The sequence below is a fragment of the Protopterus annectens genome, chromosome 1.part0 (genome assembly GCF_019279795.1).
Source record: "Protopterus annectens isolate FY-2018-M chromosome 1.part0, PAN1.0, whole genome shotgun sequence".
Classification (NCBI taxonomy): Eukaryota; Metazoa; Chordata; order Ceratodontiformes; family Protopteridae; genus Protopterus; species Protopterus annectens.
The window spans coordinates 122,526,362-122,545,738 of NC_056725.1; the positions used below are offsets into that span (position 1 = coordinate 122,526,362).

Genomic DNA, 19,377 nt, shown 5'->3' on the forward strand with positions numbered 1-19,377 from the left:
GAGTTTTTAACCAGATTGTTTAATGAAATCTTGGAAAGTGAGAGGATGCCTGAGGAATGGAGAAAAAGTGTTTTGGTACCGATTTTTAAGAATAAGGATGATGTGCAGAGTTGTAGTAACTACAGAGGGGTTAAATTGATCAGTCACAGCATGAAGTTATGAGAAAGAGTAGTGGAAGCAAGGTTAAGAAGGGACGTCATGATTAGTGATCAGCAGTATGGTTTCATGCTGGGAAAGAGCACTACAGATGTGATCTTTGCTCTGAGAGTGTTGATGGAGAAGTACAGAAAATGTCAGAAGGAGTTGCATTGTGTTTTTGTAGACTTAGAAAACATATGACAGGGTACCTAGAGAGGAGTTGTGGTATTGTATGTGGAAGTCAGGAGTGTCAGAAAAGTATGTAAGAGTGGTACAGGATATGTACGAGGGTAGTGTGACAGCGGTGAGGTCTGCGGTGGGAGTGATGGATGCGTTTAAGGTGGAGGTGGGGTTACATCAAGGATCAGCTCTGAGCCCTTTCTTATTTGCAATGGTGATGGACAGGTTGGCAGACGAGATCAGACAGGAGTCCCCGTGGACTATGATGTTTGCAGATGACATTGTGATCTGTAGTGAGAGTAGGGAACAGGTGGAGGAGACCCTAGAGAGATGGAGATATGCTCTAGAGAGAACAGGAATGAAGGTCAGCAGGACTAAGACAGAATATATGTGTGTGAATGAGAGGGAGGATAGAGGAATAGTGAGGATGCAAGGAGTAGAGGTGGCGAAGGTGGATGAGTTTAAATACTTGGGGTCAATAGTTCAGAGTAATGGTGAGTGTGGAAGAGAGGTGAAGAAGAGAGTACAGGCAGGATGGAGTGGGTGGAGAAGAGTGTCAGGAGTGATTTGTGACAGACGAGTACCTGTAAGAGTGAAAGGGAAGGTCTACAAGAGGGTAGTGAGCCCAGCTATGTTATATGGGTTGGAGACAGTGGCATTGACAAAAAGGCAGGAGTTTGAGCTGGATGTGGTAGAATTAAAGATGTTAAGATTTGCACTGGGTGTGATGAGGGTGGACAGGATTAGTATATTAGAGGGTCAGCCCAGGTTGGAAGATTTGGAGACAAAGCCAGAGAGGCACGATTACGTTGGTTTGGACATGTGCTGAGGAGGGATGCTGAGTATATTGGGAAAAAGATGCTAAGGATGAAGCTACCAGGCAACAGGAAAAGAGGAAGGCCTAAGATAAGGTTTATGGATGTGGTGAGAGAGGACATGCAGGTGATTGGTGTGACAGAGCAAGATGCAGAGGACAGGAAGAAATGGAAATGGGTGATCTGCTGTGGCGACCCCTAATGGGAACAGGGAACAGCCGGAAGAAGATGATGATGATGATGATATATATATATATATAAAAGTATAGGTGGGTGGAGGTGCATGGGGGGGCTTGCCCCCCTGCTAAAAGAAGTTTTAAGTAGAAGAGCGATTTTCAAGATCTGCTCTTCATCTATTTTTTCTGTCTTTTTTTGTGGGGTGCTTTTCAGCACTTTTGAGTACCGGCAGTTCAATAGGGAGCCATACATTTATATATATATATATATAAAAAGAAGGTAAGTTGGTGAAGAATGAGGAAGATAAGAGGGTTCAGGCAGGTGGCTCTGTGAGCAGTGAGTGGGAGCCCAGGCACCTGAATTCTGGTCCTGACTCAGATGGTGGAGATGATTAGGGGTACAAATGTGACTCAAGGAGTCACTGGAAGAAATTCTCCAACTCTCCAATGTTGAGATCCAGCCTCCTGTCAATGACCCCCTTCACTATATAAACCAGCTGCTGATGCATATTGGCATCAAGAGACATACTCTGAAAGGACATCCTCAACATATTGAGCTACGTATGTAATTCCACAAAAAAGCTTGCATTCACACACAGAGTAATAGCATCATCTCTTTATACTGCTACTACTTATGAACTATGGTACTTAGCACAGAAGTGTCCCTACTGTAGAAAATCCATTCTCGGTCAAACTGCAGCTATACTAACTGACCAGATTGCTGTTATTCACATGTCTACTATATTTAAAAGGTATATTCACCCCTGTGCTCTTTAAGGTGTTAGCTCCTTCTCCTATGCAGATGCTTAGTCTCTGCAATAGCTTCTGGAGCTGTGGAAAGAGAAACAGGAGTGTGTTAGAGATGTGTTTGTCACACACTTGCAGACTGTATGTTGGGATAAGTCAAGGGTGGTTGAGCTCTAATCTCACCGTCGCATTAGCCTATGACTTCAAGATGATGCCTTCTTAAGTCACTATATGGACAACAGCACTATTCACCCATGGGTGGGATTCCAGTGACGTGTATCACTGTTTGGTTTCAACTATTCCAGGCCTCAAACTAGTACTGAGGACCTTCATTAACCCTCCTGTAGCAGCCTTTGGCTGTAGTCCTGCTGTAGTATTTGGAAGAAAATATTAGTTTCCCTCACATACTACCATCTTCCACAGATGCTATATTGCAGTAGGTGAAACATTGCAGAGAAACATCACGCGCAATTCGTGGTCACAACCATTTTCAGGTGTGCCACTTTTCATGCAGCTCATTTCTGCCACTGGTGGTAGGACAGCCTGATATACGTAGTGCATGAGAATGACTGAACATTATAGTTTGAGGCATGAAATGTGGCAGTCCAATGTCTGTGTATATGTTTTGGTAACGTATGACTTTCATTGATTCCAATTGTATTATGTCATATGTGGAATTACAGATATCCCCCAGAGTCATAAGCTGAACTGCACATGTGCAGTGCTGCACATAGGTGCCCAAGGTGTGTGTATAACACTGCTTAGACCTTACCATGAAGTTTGCTGAGTGACTGTGAAGCAAAAATTGAGAGATTCACAAATACTAATATGTTGAGACCTCATTTGCATAATAATTACATCCAAGCATCCAGATTTGTGTAATATAAGGGTTGGGAACCGACCGAGTCCTATCGCACTACATAAGAATTTGTGGAGCGGCAATTTTGAAACCTGCAACAGGTGTATATTTCAAAACATGAACTTCAACAAGGCAATTCCTAACTTTTTCAGCTGTACTTTTTCTATTTATGTAAACTTTTAACTACTGTGGTAATTAACCACACATACAGATGTGACAATACTTCCATGGCTTACAGAACAAATGTTCATGGAGAACAGTACTGCTAAGATAATGTATTTGTACCACTGTTAAGCCAAAGAGAAACACACCCATCCACAATTACTCAGAGCACACATGGAACTCATTCAGCCTGGCCTTGTACTACTTTTGGGGTAAACCATTTGACAATTATATACCTTATATTTACACCACATTATGAAACTGTTTTAGCAATGACAGGATACATAAAAGTCATCTTGGAGAGATGCAGTTGTAAAGTTCTCATATAGTGGGGGACATTTGGTCGGTAATTATGTGTTTTTACAATGGGTAAACTGCTTATAGTCATAAATATGAAATCAAAGTCATGCACAGCATGGAATATGAGCAAGAGGGAGAACAATTTAGCAAGGGGTTTTCTTGGCCACACATGATCAGAATGTTAACAGTGTTTTCCATACCTACAGATCAATTTGTCAAAAAAGTATCAAAGTAGTAATGCACTGCCAAGTCTGAATAAAAAAAAAACTATCAGGGAGGCAAGTTTCTCGAGTGCTGAGAATGAAGTGTTTATCCACGCCCTCTGTTTCCATAGTGACTCTTTGTTCAAGATGCTGCTGACTGGGCCTATCAGCATTGAGTGTCAAACAATCTGGTGGTGGTCAGCATTAATGGCTTAATAGCCAGAATTGTATATATATGCAATGGTCCACCTCAGGGCCACAGACATTATTCATGCTGCTGAAATATGTGCTGTCTACTTGGTATGGGAAGTATGTTGATGGATGGTGGACTGTTACTTTAACTGACTATTAAATATTGTTTAAAAGTACAAGGCTTTTTATTTTTTTTTTTTTTTTTTTAGCGTTGTATAGAGCCTTGTACTTTTAAACAATATTTAACAGTGTGTTTGTTTAAACATTTAGATACTTAATTGATGAACAGGAAATTAGTAAGATTATTTTAATGAGGAAATGTGATTGTCTGTGTATCTGATGAAGTCTCTTGTTTGAGATGAAAGTGCTTATCTTGGTTGTTGTTTTAATAAATTATTGGATCAGTTCAATTGCAGCTGAAATTTTTATTTTATTTTGCTTCTCAGTTTGAATTCTTTCCACATGGATTTCAGTGTTTAGTTTTGTATTAAATTAACATTAACAAACATTATACTTCACATATATTGCTATATATCATATAACTTAAGCAACATGAGATCCAGAGACACCATATAGGCCTGAGGGAGCAAGACAGGAAACAGAATCTGAAGGGACAACATCCAAAAGGAAGGCACTTTTAGAAAAGTGTTTAGGTGAGAGAGGTCTGGAATAGGTCTCCAAGTGCCATTTTTCAGGGCAGTCAAAACAGTCTGGAGTAGAACCCTTTCCCCCTTTGGGACACACGCACTTCTTGAATAGTATTCCAAGTCAAGAGATTTTGAAGAACTTCTGGGAAAGGGGGAAATTGTTCCAGAGGAGGCTGAGCAATGCCCATAAAAGAAGGACAGGATTTCCACACTATGAAGTACCCCTGATGAATAATCGACAAAACCCAAGAATCCTGAGTGATCTGAAGCCAAACAGTAAGAGAAAGAGAAAGGCGAAGAGAAACAGGAATGTGGCTGGGAAGGGATGGATAATCATAGAGCACCTGGTTTGTCCAGACAGGAAAGCTTCGGAGTTCCTGAAAACTGAGTAGCCTTAGCAGGAGGAGCCTGTTTGCAACTCTTCCTACCTTTAGTAGAAGGATGGGATTGCCAGCAAACAAAGGCAGGCTTAACATGGTAGTTTTTCTGGGATTTAGGCACAGGAGAAACAAACACATGTTTAAGCTCCTGTAAGGTTTTACCCTTATCCTGAAGGGACTTAAACAAACCAGCAGTGGCTTCTCCCAAAAAAAGTTTCGAATCCAGAGGAGCGTCCATCAACTTAACTTTAATATCATCAGGTAGACGGTGACACTGGAGCCAAAACCAAGAATACCTCCTTATCAGTAAACAAAAAACAGCAACCCTAGAAGAGGCATCTGCTGCATCCCAACTACATTTAATAGAATGATGAATGACTTGAGAGGAAGTCCCTAGCAAGGAAAGAACAGAAGTTTTACCCTCAGAGTCTGGAAAATCAGAAATAAGTTGACAGACCTGTGAAAGAAGAGCCAACACATACCTAGACATATGGGTCTGATAATTAATAACCCTAAAAGCTAGGGTAGCAGAAGTGTAAACCTTTTTAACCAACCTTTCCATAGTTCTGTTATCCTTGTCAGAAGGCAATAATTTGAGTGAAGGAAGCAACTAAGATGGCCTATCAGAGGCTACAGATATGACAGAGGGGTCATCAGCAGGACATTTATATAGGAAAGAACAATCCTCAGGCACCCTATAAAACCTGTCAGGCTTCTTGAGAACAGGGGGAAGAGATTCAGGAGCATGAGAGACACTGGAAAAAATATCCGGCAAAGCAACCAAAACAGGTTTAGGAGAGTCCAACTGCAGCAACTCATAGTACCTCTTATGGATATCAGATACCTGAGCACAACCCCACTTAAAAAATCCATCATCCTAGAGAATGTGTCCCAAAGAAAATTTCCTCAAAAGGAACATCTGGACTGATACAGTTTTCCTCCTCTGGCATATAGTTTAAAGGAGAGAGAATCTGAGTAGAAAAAGTCAGTGATTCATTATCAGAATCCAATGCATCTTTAGAAGAATATTGTTTTCTAGACCTTTTAAGAGGAGTAGAGGACCAAGGAGGAGCAAGAACCAAAACTCCTTGAGAAGGCTTTAAGGATATTAAAGCAATTAATAGCCCCTGAGTGAAGGCCTGCCACTCACTTTGTGGAGCCATAGGAGCAGAAGAAACATGTTTAATTTTTTGTTTCTTTTTTAAGGGAATGTCCCCTCCAAAACCTGAGAAGGCTGAGACCCAGGACAGCAGTCGAGAATTGTAGTAGGAACTTCTTCACCCACCAAAACTTGAGGAACTCCCCTAGGACCCCCAGCAAAAAGCTGTGGTTTCCCCATATTTCTGAGACAGACACCTGCAAAGCCTCTTTGGATGTGCTGTCAGCTGGACTCTCACTAGCATCCAACATGGTGGCGGCAGAGAAATTTGACAACACAGCTGGGCAAGCCTCTGGGTTTGTAACGACCTTGGGAGAAACACCTATCAGAGGCTGGACAGCAAAAGATTCCGGTCATAGCTTTTTCACCTTGTTCCCTAATGGTTGACCCTCAGGGCGGGTGATGCCTTCCATTGTATCTTTAGTGAGAAGCTTAAGTTGCTGGTTCTCAAGATACAAGGAAAGGGAAGAAAGTCGACTGTGAAGGGTTTTTGGAATGAATGCCTGACAAGTAGAACAATATGTATGGTCATGAGAAGCTACTAGACAAAATGGACACTTATTTTGTCAGTCGTCTTTATGGGGAACCTGTCTCTCACACTGGCATTCTCCCTTCCTGGATGACATTAACCCCAAGGAACACAATTAAAAGTAAGAAAAAATAAAATACCCAATGGGGCATTTATTTGTAACTGCAATAGAAGTCAGCAAACAGGTGTGTGTAGTCACTGGAGAATGAAAATGCATTCAACTGGCAGAAAATGGATGCAGGTAAACAGACTGATGGTAGAAAGATATGTTCAGACTGACAACAAAGAAGTTCTGATTATGGTAGGCCTGAACCTTTATGCCCTATGCTATGCAAGGAGTGTTTGGGTGATGTTCAGCGTACCTTTTAAAAGCAACAAATAGTCTTTGGTAGACTGGCTGGATATTTGGGTTTCTAAGCCAGGGAATCTCATCTGTTAAGAATACTGCAGCAGTGAATGTAAGGATATATTTTGCTACACTTGTTAAAATTTGATTGTGGTTAGATTTATATGCTTTGCACTGTAACGTGTTTTAAATTTTTGTTAATTACTATTTATATTACTTTTACTTGGTCAATCACGTATTAGCTTTACTGCAGCATAATTCTAAATGTATTATACTTTATTCTAAATATAATTATTTGAATTTAGGTTCTTCTTATTAAGCTGTGGTCAATATAGTTAGATGGCTTTGCCCAAATATGACTTCTATTAAATACTTAAAAATAATCCCAGTTTGCAATTAAACCACATTAACAAATGCTTGTCTTAGTAGCTCTCATCACCTGTAATAACTCCACTCTCTCACTAGCTTGACTATGGAACCAGTAATACAGAGAGAGACATCTTAGTGTTCAAAACAGAGCAAAAGCAAACAAGCTTACATTCTGTGTGAACTCCAGGAAACATAAGTACAAGAGCTACTGACCAGCAGAGGTGATGTGTATGTAGGCAGCAGTGACAAAAGTTGCTGGCTGTTGCACAATCTGCATTGGATGTCTCATACCAAGTGATTTGCACCTCCCTATGTATGTTGTGGTCATTTTAGAAGAGCAAATATTTTAATGTTAATCTGTGGGCTTTTTATTACAATTTTAATAAATTGCATGCTTTACCAGCTAGATATCTTTCAAACATGGTCCAGGGCAGAAGACAGAGCGCATCAAAACATTCATAATTCCTATAATAGAAGCTAATATTGTGATAGAATGTTGTATGCATGTAAGGAAATAGTTCACCCCTGTTCATTCCACCAGCTATACAGTTTAGTTACAGCTGCAAATTATTTCCGTTGACCCCATATATTTTCCTTTGAGTGCCATGTTTGATTATCTGTGTAGGAAATTTCCCAGTAGCACGGTGTAATCTAAAATACTTGTTGACATTTTTTGTTGAGAAAGAGAGCTTCTCCAGCTGAGGTTTAAACAACTATAACCAAAACTAAAACAAAATCTCTGTAGTACTAATGATGGTGCATCAAACTGATTTGTGTTTTTTTAATTTCTTATTCCTCAAAGTGGAGTGATGCGATTTCATTCTCTAGCCAAGGTTTATTTATCCCACATATAGCTATGTCCCCATAATATTACATCATAGAGATAAAGTAGTTTCCTGGGGTCTTGTCTGTCCATTCATCTACAATGGGAGCACTGTAACATTTTGCACTTTTTACTGTGCCTAATAAAAGTGTTACATATCCTGTTTTTCATACTCCTATTAATTCCATCTATAGTCTTTTCCTTAAGTGATGTTTTCATGTATATCAGAATGGTAAGCTTGAAAAGCCAATCTTTCTGCATTTGTTCAAACAGATAACTGCAGTGCTGTCCCATTTTCTGCCTGAGTTGTGAAGCTGCTCATCTGTGAGTGACAGCTGACCTTTTATAAGACTGTTATTGCAGTATTTAGTTATTCTTAAGACTTTTTATATACCAGAAGGCTCCTCTACAGGTAACTGAAGTGAAATTCCTTGAGTGTCAATAGCCCAAAGGAAAAAAATGCTGAGAAACCGAATCCTGATCACAGTTTTCCCTAGAAAATGATTATTGGAGTGATTTCTAAGTGTGCACCAACAATGATTGACTTCTTTTTGTAGATTTCTCCTGTCTTTAAATTGGCATGGCCATGGAGTTGGGATATATAAGTTCAGGGGTATGCAATGGAAAACAATGACATTTAATTTGTTTGTCCTTCTCTGTTTTAGGCATTATTTTCTACTCCTTCTGCTCATCAGGACTGCGGAAATCAGTTTCATAGCAGAACTTGACCTGAATCAGTTAACTAATTGTAATGTTTTCTTAAGGTTTTAAAAGGCTTAAATGTGGCTACTCCTCCATATTCAGTGCTTTGCCTCAACCAGAAAATGGAAATGGCTATATAACGCTACCAATGCCATGATATATATATTAAGGAAATAATGCAACATTTCCAATAAAACAAATGGAGAAACTACAGAAAAACATGTAGGCACAAAATATGGCCTTAATCCTTTTTCTTTTGTATGTGCCACTCACGGGATTAGAATAAAAAGAAAGAAAAGTATTTTGTGATGAGAACAAATATATTCTAGGCTAATTGTCCCCCCATGCATGCCAACTGTCATCCAGGCAGCCACAAAGGGATTTTTTCTCTGTGACCAACCCCCACCCCCCCTCCAGCAACTGATGTGCACACTCAACAAAGGAGGATCTGCTATACCTTCTTTCACATACATGGTTTTAAGCATGCACACATGATGAAGGCTACTGCATGAATTGAATCCATTCCATCTTGGCAAACTGAAGCATACATTCCTGTATGTGCTATGAAAAGACCTCTTTCCTCTGTCAGGATAGGAATTCTATCTTCACTCAATTACTTCTGCCTTCCCCGTGCCATTTCAAGCAGATCCTTTTAATAATTAGCTTGTTTAATGTTTTCAGGCACTTTAAATGCTTTTATAATTACTTTAGTGCGTTTATAATTGTTTAAACATTTTGTAACTATTTAAATATGTTGCAGTTATTTCCTGTTTAGTATAGCATTTTATTATCATTAGAATTCTCCTAGTGCATTTTATCCTTTAACAGAGGCTTATGGGTTGAGATTTTATACAACTAAATGTGTTAAAGTAAAACTTATGGTTTTTCTTTCCTGGTCTCCTTTGCATTTTATGGAACTGGAATGCTTGTAAATCTTGGAATCTACTTCTACATTCTTCTGAGATGGTTGTGAGTGGAGGATATTTACAATTATTAAGTGCATTGCTGTTGTGGTTTCTGAGCTTTTTTGCCTGTGTATATATTTATCTTGATGTATTTTATTCACATTTTCAGAGTTTCTTTAATTTAAACTGTAGTTCTCTACTCTGTGTTATTCATGGGCGAGAAGGCATGTGTAGCCTCTTTTTATATTGATGCAACCTTCAAGGTCTTCCACAAGAAGTTGATAAAATGTTTAATGGTATGTATATTACTTTAGCATGTATAAAACCTCAGCCTATAAATTTCCCTTAAAGGATAATACAATGCACTAAGAGAATACACATGGTAATGAATTTGATTTTCTGCACTCCTTACTATTCTTGCAGTGTTATGTTATGCCAGTGAGTAACTTTATTCATCACTGCCATTATATGTGGCTATTTTATCTGTCTACATTTTATTTTTTTTATTTAATTATTTATTAATTATTATCATTTTTGTGACTGGCTTACTACAATGTATCATTCTCAGATTTATATTTTATTTTTACCTGAGATTTATATATTCTTGGTTTTTGCTTCTGTTTTGATGGTGTTGGTGTACATTGGGGCTGAGTTGACTTTCTATTCAGTGTGTCTTTATTAGAATGATAAGGAGATCTGTGATTCTGTGGGCTGTTTAAGTCATGTTTCCTTTCAACAAGTGATGCAGAACTGATTCTCATTTGTTAACATTCTAATGAGACTTATGGTTCAGTGGTCCATACTAGCTGTTTTTCTAGATAGTAGGTGCCTGAAACTGTTGTCTTAGATTTTTCATGAATGCCAAGTAGGTGCCTGAAACTAAGTTTGCTAAATCTGACTCAGCAGAATAATTTTACTCTGAATTCATTTATAGCAGTGGTCCAGCCTATTTTCCATTCTATAAGAACCTCAGTCTTGATTATATTCAAAATGTGAAGTATAGCATCTTCACCTGCATAGGGGGCATATAGGGTGTTTCCCCCCTCAGCAAACACTGCTTTTTTTCAGCATTTGTTTTGTGATCTGAAAAATACCATTTAAATTAAATGCATCAATAATTATCTAAACATATACCAGGTAGTTAGCTATGAGTTAGAGCAATAATGATCTAAGTTATGCTGCTTAGGTATACAATTTCTTAGAGTAGTGCACAGAACAAAGGAAAAAAAATCAGGCACCAACAGGCATAGACATTAGCATGGTGGTACGTTTTTACTGCTGCATAACTACACCTCTAGAAACAACCAAAGACAAGAAAATGAGAGATATGAGGTGATAAATCAATTTTTTCCTGACATTATTTGGTCCAAAAATCTAGATGCTGCAAATTTTACCTCTGTTACAGCTAACCACACTTGGAGAAGTGATTGTCAATCAGAAGGTTAACAGAATAGCATGCTATAGAAAAATGCTGTTGTGTAAATAGTGATCTGAGTTACTGCACTTCAGGTGCATTGGATTACCTCTCATAATGTTGTGATCATAAACAGTTCTGAAGGAGGCAGAATCAAAAATATGAATCAGCTCAAATGCATGAAAAGTCCCTTTTCTAAAGAATATTTTAACAATGTGTCATTGTGCTTTCAAGTGACAGATGTAACAAAGTCTCTAGTAATTAGACTTTATGAATGATCTCTTCATTTCTGCTTCCTCTCAGGAATGAAGGAAAGTGCATTGATGGAATTGTGGAGATATTCGATAATCTATTGGCAGTAATCTCTCGCTTCCAGACAATGAAAGTCCAGTTTGAAGAATACCTATGTCTCAAAGCTCTCATACTGCTTAACTCTAGTAAGTTCCAGCTGTACATTTTGTGTTTGTGTAACAGATATTTTAATATATTTTGATAACATTACTATGGTAATTGCTTACCACAGTACAGTGAGTTTACAACAGTTGATGTGAAGTAGCAGAAAACTTCAATGAGATTAGAACTAATATTTGTGTAATTTGGAGTGCTGCATATCATCTTAAACATTTATATGTGTGTGTGTGTGTGTGTGTGTGTGTGTGTGTGTGTGTGTGTGTGTGTGTGTGTGTGTGTGTGTGTGTGTGTGTGTGTGTATATATATATATATATATATATATATATATGTGTGTGTGTGTATATTCAAAAAACAAAGTAGACTGTGTGGATAAACTGGTGTTCTCACAACAAAACGAAATATGTAGAAAATATGTATGTATAAAATATATATGTAAAGAGCACTGAACCACGGCTAGATAAAATGCTGGTTCCTCAGACAATTTAAACTGACAAATTCAAACATTTAAATACACTCCCCACACAATGACATCAAATCAATTCAACATTTAAAGATACAACATCAAAAATGTGTGCATCAAGAATATATATATAAATACAAAGAGACCAACAACTCAAAAACAGTCCCTATCTAACCATAAAAATAATAGATACATATTCATACAAATCATGCATTCATTCATAAAAGATGTGTTCATAAAAATATTTTCATAAAAATTATTCCATAAAAACAATGCAACATCCTCTCATCTATGTAAAGGTCTGTTGGCTAATATGGGTTGAATCAATAGCTTATCATTAAGTCCTTTACCCATATTCGCCCTCATTCTAATGATCCATTTAAGCTCACTGTTTTCAACCCTATTCCTGACAGGGGCCTGTCTGGCATTAGGTGGTACCATCTCTATAATCATAAATCTGAACTCATGTTCTATACCCACAGTCATGACATGTCATGCCAATGCATTGCTGTCAGCATGTCTAGATATGTCATAGAGGTGTTCCCTAATCAGATCCCGTAACCTGAGTGTAGTCATGCTAAATAGAACGAAAAACAAACTAAGCAGTAACCTAGATATACCAAATTAGTAGAATTACAGTCTGCCCTCAAACAAAAACTCAATTGTTTCCCTGTATCTGGATGATAGAATCCCCCTGAAGTATCAAGATATTTACAGAAATTGCATTCTTTACATGGTAACGTACCATATCCAGACCCTCGAGTCTGGGTACCTTCCCCATGGCTCAATTTAGGGCCACAGAGGATTCTCTTGAGAGATTTATTTTTTTTTTAAAAGCATAGTGTGGAACATCACCAACCATTTGTCTTATTCTTTCATCAGCACAGAGAACATTCCAGTTCTTAGAGAACACATTTTTCAACAAATTAATGTTGCTGGAATAAGTCACTGGAACTCTCATGTACTCATTCGTAGGGTTAGCTTCAGTGGTTGCCCTTTTTATCCCAGAAAAGTATGGTCTACCTAGACTTGTTCTCACACTATGTGACTGTGCAATTGTCATATTAACGTCTTCCTTAGAATAACCTCTCTCAGGTAAAGATTTACCAAGATCTGCAAGTGCTCTATCAAAGCTCTCATCATTAACTGTTAACCTTGACACTCTCAGTGCTTGCCCTCTCATTACCTTCTTGAAAATATGCTGGGGATGCATACTACTACGTTCCAAATAGGTATTCCTATAACACTCCTTCCTATATATTTCTGTGATAAAATCTCCTTGCACAGATCTGCGAACACATACATCTAGAAACTCAATTAATGTATGGGAAGTATTAGCTGTAAACTTCAAAAACCCAGTGGTATTGTTGATGAATTCCACAAACTGAGTGAAAATGGACATATCCCCTTCCCAAAAGAGGAAGAGGTCATCCACAAATCGGCAAAAGAATGCGATAGGAAAACCCATGTCTTTCTTCAGCACAAATTCCTTTTCCCAAGTGGCCATAACCAAGTTGGCGTAGCTATTTGCACAGGATGTGCCCATAGCCACGCCAGCTCATTGCCTGAAAAGCTTATCCTCAAAAAGGAACAAATTATTTTCCAGAACCATTTCTAACGGGAAACATATTAAACCAACTTTACTTACATCATAAGTACCATCATCAATTAAATATCGTTTAAGCATATCTATCCCTTGACAGTTGGAAGTAACTGTAAACAACGATTGCACATCTAAGGTTGCCATGATCCAGGTGTCAGAGGGTAATTTATTGTCAACAGAAACATAGATGTCCTCTAGAAACAGTTTAGTGTCCCTTAAAATATGTTTGTTCTTTGAAATTATTGGTTTTAAGTTGTTGCTCAATATAAAGTGATAAGGGCTCTGTAGCCCATCCTCCCTCCGCCACTATTGGCCTCATTGGTCATTTAGTATGATGTTTATGAATTTTAGGAAGACCCTGAATTATAGGTATAAGGGGTTCCTTTACCAGGAAATACTTAAAAAGTTCCTGATCAATACTATGGCATTGGAGACATTCAAACAATCCATTATGAATGGAAGTAATGCAACTCTCGACATCCCTATGTGTAATATTTTCATATGCTGTAGGGTCATTTAACATGTCTAACATGACCATCCTATACCAAGAATGGTCCATGACTACTAACGGACCTCCCTTATCAGCTGGTCTAATGGAAATAATTGCATCCTGTCATAAATTATCTAGCGCTTGCTTTTCATAGACATTCAAATTACAAAAACATTTAGTTTTAATATTGTTATCATAGATTTTATAAATATCCTTCAAGCACATTTTTTCAAATGTTTCAACAACACCATTAGCCATAGGAACATAACTACTAGGTCTTTTAAAATTGTTGAGAGAACCAACAATGTCTTGTACTTCTCCACCATATAAAAGCTTCAACATAATGTTACGTCTGAAGGTTTTCAATTCAATAACATTATCAGTCAGGGTCATTCTGTCCAATGGTATGAAAGTCATACCTTTTTGAAGTACAGCTAACTCCAATGCTGAAAAAGTCCATTTTGATATATTCCATATCAGCGTTAGCGGTTGCCCTGCCACATCCTCTGCAAGGTTTGTGTGTTGTTGTTGTTCTCCATAGGCACCTTCCGCTTCAACCGTCCACGGCTCTGCAACCTCTGCTGAAAATGGTTGGACCTGATTGGGAAGGGTGAACTAAAAGAATGTGCCCCATCGGCCACATTAGACATGGAAACACCACCAGTTAATCCCTCTGCTGCCACTGCTCCCCATTCCTTCCTTCGTGTGCCACTCTGAACGTGAGTGACAGCAGGGGAGTTAGACGACATCACAGCAGGGAGGGGCATAGTACTACATATGCCTGCATTAGTTTCTGTTGCTTGCGGTGTCTGTACTGTATTTAAGGTGGAACCATTGTTCTCTTTAGTCAAATCCACTGTAACTGGAGTATTATGTGAATGGCCATTAGAACTATTGGTCTTATTGTCATTATATTCCCAAGGCCAAGAGAAGACACGGCCGTTGGAAAAATCAGAGGAATCCCTCTGCAGTTTCTTCTTCTTATAAACAAGTAGTTGGGATTCAAAAATAGCAATACTGTCTATGAGCTGGTCCATCTTAACATCCACCACCATGGGCGGGTACTTTTCATAGAGATCAGTCTGCATTTTAGTAATGTTAGTAGACAGAACATCTTCCTCCGGTTTAAAATATTCAATAAGGAGATGCATATATTGAAAACTGGTATTAATATTAATATGTTGCCATTTCAATAGTAGATCTTTGCAAGTATTCCCATACAAGGGCATATTCAATACCCGAAGACCACGTGGTACAATTTTGAGAGTTAAACAAGCCTCCAAGTGAAACCTTTGCATTTGCAGGCGTTTCAATTTCCGAAACCTAAATTCACATATAAAAACAGGAAAAGTCTTAAACAGCAACTGTGCTATCTGAGGTCTAATGTAATCACCCATTAACTGGAAAGAGGCACAAGGAAGTGTGGCAAGTGCAATTACTGCAAATATATTGATACATCTAGGATTTTTAGGCACACCAAAACCAGATATTTATGGGAGATTAGAGCTAAAGCCAATTGCAATAGTAAAGACTTAGTTTATTTAGCCTCCTGTGTTGTGTTTTAAATTTTATGTTGGCAAAACCAACCGCCATCTCAAAACCAGGATTAGAGACCATCTATATTGCACAAAAAGGGGAGAAGAATATAGTGCATTGGCTAAACACACTATACCCATGGGGAATGAACCTACATTCTTATTCCAAGTACTTCATGTACAATATGCCAGTGAAAGACTTGGTGATTTAGTAAATGACACAGAACTAATGGATTTTATGGCTTGGAGTCCATAGAGGTTATGGTCTGAATGATACACTAACCCTCTTACCTGTCTTAAGAAATAAGAATATTAAGAAATGAGTTTACATGCCATAGGTTTTATGAAAACTTTTTATAATTATATGTTCTAGCATGTTATTGAACTTGTATCTTATGTTAAATTGATTCATTATATGAATGAACAATGTTTTTTAAATATGTATGTACCTTTAAATATTTTGGAGGGAAAGTGGTTTGTGTTGATTAGGCATGGTATAAAAACTGAGTCTTTTATTAAGTGTTATGATGTGTCTGAGGAAGTAATTTTTACGAAAGCGCTTACACAGTACATTTTTGTGGAATAATAAACAGACTTGTGGAATCTTTAACAGTGTGCCTCTTTCCATACCTTGGGATTTTTTTCTGATATATATATATATATATATATATATATATATATATATATATATATATATATATATATAGATAGATAGATATAGATATATATATATATATATATATATATATATATATATATATATATAAGAAATTAGTTTACATGCCATAGGTTTTATACCCTAAACCACTTGCAGAGTTTACAGAATACAGGTTGTTTGAGTACAAAGCATGGAATACTATATATACATACACACACACACACAAACACACACACACACACATATATATATATATATATATATATATATATATATGTGTGTGTGTGTGTGTGTGTGTGTGTGTGTGTGTATACTTATTGAACGTTAGACTGTTTTGTCCGTGCACTGAAAAAGTGAAAATGCTAATTAATGAGTACTAATGAAAAATAATTCAGAGATGTTTGAGAAAAAATATAGCAAATCAATGGTAATTAAATAAAAATAAAATATCCAAGAAGGCTTCATAGCTGAAGGGATAAAGAAAAAATAAAAGTCATTGCTTATCCAATAGTTAATGTTATGTGTTTGAGATACTGGCCAGGATTCAGAATTGTTGCTGTCAGTGGTAAACTATTTTTACTACTAGTGGTAGCTTTTCTGACTCTTAGACATTCACCCTAATGCAATGCTTACTTCAGTGGGCTACCTCTCTGACCTATCACAAACGTTAATGAGGTTTTCCAGGAGAGCAGCATGTGATAGTTAGCCATGTACTTTCTCTGGAAGTGATTATACTCCATGATTGATGTGGCCACGAAATTCGTAAAACCACTCAGCTATGTAAATCATTACCACTAACTTGTCCAAAAGCTTGCAGCTGGGGAGTTTATTGGATAGTGTTGGGGTATGCAAATGTGTATGTCTGTGTGTGTGTGTGTGTGTGTGTGTGTGTGTGTGTGTGTGTGTGTGTGTGTGTGTGTGTGTGTGTGTGCACACTCACATGTGCACAGCTGTATGCATGTGTTATAAGTGTGTGTCAGCGGGTGAATGTGTGTGTGGATGGGAGGAGTAGCTGTCAAACCTAAACTCCCCTTAACTACTAAGCAATACTGGGAGGACTCAAGACACCATGGACTGCGAAGTATATCCCTAAGTCACTTCAAAGCTTAATAGAGCAACAGGTTATGCAGCATAAAATACCTTTCAGGGCGAACACTATACACCAGGGACAATTGTGAATAATAAACCTCCAACAATGCATGCAAGTAAATGTGAATGAAGCACCGACAAAGGCTAATTAAGCCAAAACCGGTATGGTGTTATGGCAGAATAAAGTTATATTTACTTATTAAGGAATTGTGCTATTTATTGACTATCCATTCACCATAGTGTGAGGAGTACTGGCTGCTGTGTTGGTGTATAACATTCTTGAATAATACCCTAATCCACTTGCAGAGTTTACAGAATACAGGTATTTGAGTATGAAGCATGGAATACTAAAAGGTATGAAACTCTGATGTCATGGGTTCATAGATTTATAAATATTTAATAGGCTATTGATTTGTGAGGATCAAAAGATGCTTACCCTTACATTCTCATGGTAGTTTTAGGCCTTCTATTTTGTGTGCTAATAATCCAGACATGGAGAGAATAAGGACATGCTGGGACATTTACATGTTGCCCTATCCATGTGGGGATAAGCGTACTAAACTGGGGGTGTATTTCTGGTTACCCCTTCATCCATTCATCCAAACTACTATTGAATAAAGTAACAGAAGTACTTTGCTTTATGTTGAGTGCAATACAGTTTCATAGAAGTCAAATTCTCTGTGTTATATACCTATCCATCCAACTTGTTCTGTTTATGTTGTAGAACATATTGAGATCTCTTGAATAGGTGTTTAAGCTACCACTGGACTTTTTAATGTATAATATGTATGGCTGAATAGGGTCTGTTGAAACTCTATAAGAGGCAGAGGTTTCCTTTCCATAACCTGTATAATACAGGGAAGAGGGACACTGCTTTGAGATAGTCTGCATAGTTTTTGTGATTTGAGACCATGATTTTCTTTGTCTGGAAGTGTTCTGGTCATTCTAGTTGTGACAAGTGTTTGGACAAGTACATACAGAAAGAGGCATTATTCTCAAAGATCAGCCTAATGAGTGATGAGCATAGTGGAATGATTGCATACCTGGGCCTGGATTCCATACCTTTAGATAAAAGCTGTGCTATGAAAAAAGTCTTCCTTATAATAGTGTATGCATTGTGATCAAAGAACAGCTTGTTGTCAATATAGATTCCCAGATCATAGACTATGGGATCAGTTTTCTGGGTTGTGTCATGAATATGATAGGTACAATGGAATCCATACTTGCCAAAGAATATAATTATTAATTTCTTGGCATTTAATTTTAGTCCATGGTTTTTGACACGGGCTATTTACTGGGGCAAAACCTCTTGCAGAATCATTGCGTCTTCTGGTGAATTTATGATGACATCAAGTTTGCAGTTGTCTGCAAACTTGGTCAGCCAGAAATCATGAAAGTAACTTTGACCCGTAGAGGTAAATGTCAAAGAGGAGTGGTCCAAGGACTGAACCCTGGGGTATACCACTAGTGGCAGTTTTTGAAGGTGGAACAGCCTCTCACCTTTATTTCCTGGGTTCTGTGTGTCAGCCAGTTTGTTATCCTATGACTTACACAGGGATTTACATTTAACTCAGAGAGTTTAGCAATGGTACCTGTATATGGGATGATGTTAAATGCCTTTTTGAGGTCTAGATATGTGGTGTGCACTCATTTGCACATATCATTTGGTACAATAACTTTTCTGAAGATGCCAACGTGGTTAATTAGGCAGGATCTGCCCCTCGTTTAACTAAACTGGCTTGGGTCAAGAGTCTCTAGGTTATCTATTTCCTTATTCATTAATTCCAAAATGACCCTTTCCATGGCCTTGCATATAATGCTGATCAGGCTTATGGGTCTATAATTTCACAGGTCCGTGGACACCCCATTTTTGTTCAGCGGAATGACTGTTGCTGTCTTCCATTCATCTGGCATGAAGCCTGTTTTGAGGCTGCTATTAAATAGCCCTTGTATGTGATCTGGCAAGTCATATTTAGGCTGACCAGAAGGCAGTTAAGTATGTTGTCTAGCCCCATAGAAATAGTGTTCTTGGCTTTAGAGGAATTGTTCTTGGGAGATTTTAAGGGGAGTGGAAATAAGAGCAA

General features: G+C 37.9%; 1 protein-coding gene across 2 annotated transcripts in view; it reads left to right on the forward strand.

Annotated features, from left to right (window-relative positions):
* The window catches only part of ESR1 (estrogen receptor 1), a 1,085,149-nt gene that overhangs the window by 877,425 nt on the left and 188,347 nt on the right, over positions 1 to 19,377 (forward strand). For both annotated transcript variants that reach the window (XM_044088946.1, XM_044088885.1), the window contains exon 6: positions 11,350 to 11,483. In XM_044088946.1, the coding sequence (XP_043944881.1) occupies positions 11,350 to 11,483 (134 nt within the window). The remainder of the gene's footprint in view (positions 1 to 11,349; positions 11,484 to 19,377) is intronic.